Source organism: Lates calcarifer, linkage group LG14, assembly GCF_001640805.2.
Source record: "Lates calcarifer isolate ASB-BC8 linkage group LG14, TLL_Latcal_v3, whole genome shotgun sequence".
NCBI classification, from domain to species: Eukaryota; Metazoa; Chordata; class Actinopteri; family Centropomidae; genus Lates; species Lates calcarifer.
The window spans coordinates 11,512,371-11,515,776 of NC_066846.1; the positions used below are offsets into that span (position 1 = coordinate 11,512,371).

General features: G+C 39.8%; 1 protein-coding gene across 1 annotated transcript; it reads right to left on the minus strand.

Moving 5' to 3' along the window:
* Positions 1-745: 745 nt before the first annotated feature.
* On the minus strand, positions 746-2,330 carry LOC108890739 (complement C1q tumor necrosis factor-related protein 1-like). Its single transcript, XM_018687731.2, has 3 exons — positions 2,145-2,330; positions 1,708-1,836; positions 746-1,182 (listed from the first exon to the last, which is right to left on the minus strand). The coding sequence occupies exons 1-3, from the start codon at positions 2,218-2,220 to the stop codon at positions 902-904; spliced, it is 486 nt and encodes a 161-aa protein (XP_018543247.1). The 5' UTR covers positions 2,221-2,330; the 3' UTR covers positions 746-901.
* Between the last annotated feature and the right edge of the window lie 1,076 nt (positions 2,331-3,406).

Here is a 3,406-nt window from a genome sequence, read left to right on the forward strand (position 1 = left end):
TGGGGCTGCACAAACAGGTTACAGAAGTTTCACTTGGCATTGAGCCACATCTTTGACAAGAGGGAGTTCTTAGTCAGTAAAAAAAAGAACAAAAAAAATTTAGTTCAGTTGAAACTCAACCTTAAGCAATGCGTCATCTTTCAAAGTTGGAGTTGTTCAAAAGCTCCAGTAACTCAGATAGCCACTCTTTACAGCTGTGGTGAGCAAAAAAGCATCATACATACATACAACACATCCAATTTTGTGGGAGATGGACCAGCAGAAGACCATGTCAGGTTCCACTCCCATTCCCAAATATCTGACAATCAAAACATATTATTCAATGCCTTGTGAAACCAAACAAATGAACAAGTGAACAAGTCAGTATATTTTCCCACCAACACAGACTCTGTGTAGTTGCCTGAGGGTGGCATGTGTTGAAACATTGTCACTGATCAAACAACATAAAAGCAGGTGCAGACAAACAGTCTGCCCACATCCCACCATGAGTGATCAAACAAGAGAGTTTGGAAGCTTCAGGAAGAACTCATTAACAATGAATTAATAATCAGGTCATTCCTGATTTGTTCCTCAGTAACTCACATTACTGTATTGTGTTACCTGATCATTCAGCTCAGCTTGAGTTAAATTACCTGTTAGAATTTGTAATATCTTATGTACAAAACTGGCGTAACAGGGCCATCAAATTTTCATATTTCTTGTCAATTTCATGACATGAAACAATAAACAAAACAGGCACGACTCATTTGACTGGTGATGATTTATTTTGGCTGAACACAGTAATATGACAGCAACAGCCACCTGTTTCAACTTAATTTATGATAACTTAATAATTTAGTTTAATTGTGGTTACATCACTGATCTCAGGCTGCTGGAATCATTTTTCTGGTGTCATCACTTTTCACATTTGACGGATCAGAAAACCACTGAAGGTGGTGTGCTGGGTTGCTGCCAAAACATGGCTGCCTTTAGCCATGCGCACATACAGCTGGTCCCCTTTCTTCAGCTCCAGGACCGCTGCATTTCCTCCAGTGTCTGCACTGTCATAGCTGGCTGCTTCATCGGTTGTCATAACGACTGGCTCTCCGTTCTTGAACAGAGTCAGGTTTGCTGCATATTGTCCTCCAGCCTGGAAGAAGATGACGAAGTGGTAAACGCCTGCAACAGGTGCAACAAACACACCTGTGGAAACAAGAAGATATTTGTTAGACTGATGGGCTTCTGGGGAGATGTACCTGTTTAAGAATGAGTACATCAAATTAAAATACTCCAGTTTTTATCACAACATTGAACATAGTGGTCCAGAAAGAACTGATCTGTTGTCCACAAAGAGACAATCAAACATTAATCTGAATAAAATGTATATATATCATTTGAATATACTTAATAAATAATAGTAAATGGAAAAAAATCCACTTTTTCCATAATAAGAAATTTATTGTTTACCAGAATAGAGTTGACAACAGATCCAATGTATTTCTGTAAAACTTTAAGAAATTTAAAGTCTGTTGCAAAAAGCTCTGATCATGCTTCTTTAAAGCTGCATTGGACTCAAATACTTCAATACCAACTGGTAAAATGCCTTACTAATACAACTTATGCACCTACAGTATATTCATTAAGCCTGTATGTAAAATATCTCAAGAATACTCAAACCAAACAATCAACATGGGTGATTATGGGTGTGGCTGTATATGATGTATTTACCTGTAAATTTATTGTAGGCATCACTAAAGTTTGCAATCGGGGTATTGTAAACCAGAGTTGTGTCTGCGTCAAAGGGTCCATGGGCACCACCATATTCTGCCGATGCGCTGAATGCCACAATGGTTTTCTCTGTGTAAAACAAAAGATCCAAAGAATTTCTATTCTATTTTTTTGTCAGTATCAGACTGATCCCTACTAGTTTTAGTTCTGCCATATACTGTATGTGATGGCAGACTTTAAATCACTGAGAAGTAGAGTACGACAGTGTTGGGTGTCCTTAGTTTACATTGGTCATTCATTTGTATTATCTCTTTTTCTTCTTCAAATCCATTTTCCACATCATTTTCCTACACATTAATTAACCGAGGACACCAACCATAAAGTTGTTCTTCAATACATTCTTAATTTATGTCATTAATGAGAAAGTTTCATTCTACCTCTAATCTTCAGTTCCTCAATCTTTTGTTCGCTGGCCTTCAGCCTGGTTTCAAGAGCTGCCAGTTTTTCTTCCATCTTTGTTGGTTGATCACCTGTGTTGTTGGCCTTGGGATGCCAGGCAGGTTGTTTTTCGCTTGTCTTCGCTCTGTCCCCAAAACTGCAACTTGTAGGATCGCTGCGGCTGCTTTTATATCGTTTGATTGATGACAATGTGTTGTCATGTGCCACTCTTAACCAATTATAGAGAATATATGGAAAATACAAACTTTGCCTGTGTGATTGCACCAGCTGGTTTGATGTTACAAAACATTCACTCCCTCATACACTCAAGCAAATCATCTTATATCATATATCATATCATCTTCATTCAGTGTTTGAGAAATGCAGAATCTTGTGCAATGTATGTTGTGAAGAGTTGTGGCTATTTTGAAAGCAAGGGGAGACCCTAACCAATATCAGTATGGTGTTCCCAATAAAATATTCCTCAGAGAATATATACAGACCTGCTTGCAGAACTAAGATACAAAAAATATCTGCTGCATCGAAGGCTCCCAAGAACATGCAGGGCCGCCTGGCTGATCTGAGCTGATTGGGGAAGAAGGGCCTTGGTAAAAGGGGTGACCAAGAACTTGATGATCACTCTGGCACAGTTCCAGCGGTCCTGTGTCCTGAAATACTCCACCAATGTGGGCTTGATGGCAGAGAAATGAGAGACCTTTTGGAGCACCTAAAGAACTCGCAGGATTCTGAGAAACAAGATTCACTGGTCTGATGAAACCAAGATTGAATTGTATGGCCACAATTCTAAGTGTCCTGTCTGGAGGAATCGGGACACCCCTCATCACCTGCCCAGTACCATCCCAATGGTGAAGCATGGTGGTCAGGATGTGGGGGTGTTATTCGTTGGCAAGGACTGGAAGACTGATGAAGGTTGAAGTTCACCTTTTAACAGGACAATGACTTTAAACCCAAGATCTCTGAATCCAGGTGTATCCCCAAGAGCAATGATTGATGCCCCCTTACATGCATTTATGGAGACTTCGTGGCATGAAATAATACTCTTTTTTCTCTTGTTTATAGGACCCATAAGTTAACAAGTGGTGTAATTGAAATGACAGTGGAAGAGAAGACTCCATGTTCTTCATGAGGAGGTGCTGCACTGTACACACAAGGCTTGCAACATCACTGATGCGTGCGCAGTATTGCATAATATGGACAATATGCGGCAAGAACCAGTTGGACAGTGACAGTGATGATGATG

Coding starts and splice junctions, on each gene's coding strand:
- LOC108890739 (XM_018687731.2), bottom strand. CDS start 2,220: ATGGAAGAAAAACTGGCAGCTCTTGAAACCAGGCTGAAGGCCAGCGAA. Junction 1,837..2,144: donor TGAGGAACTGAAGATTAGAG/GTAGAATGAAAC, acceptor TGTTTTACACAG/AGAAAACCATTGTGGCATTC. Junction 1,183..1,707: donor TGCCTACAATAAATTTACAG/GTAAATACATCA, acceptor TTGTTTCCACAG/GTGTGTTTGTTGCACCTGTT.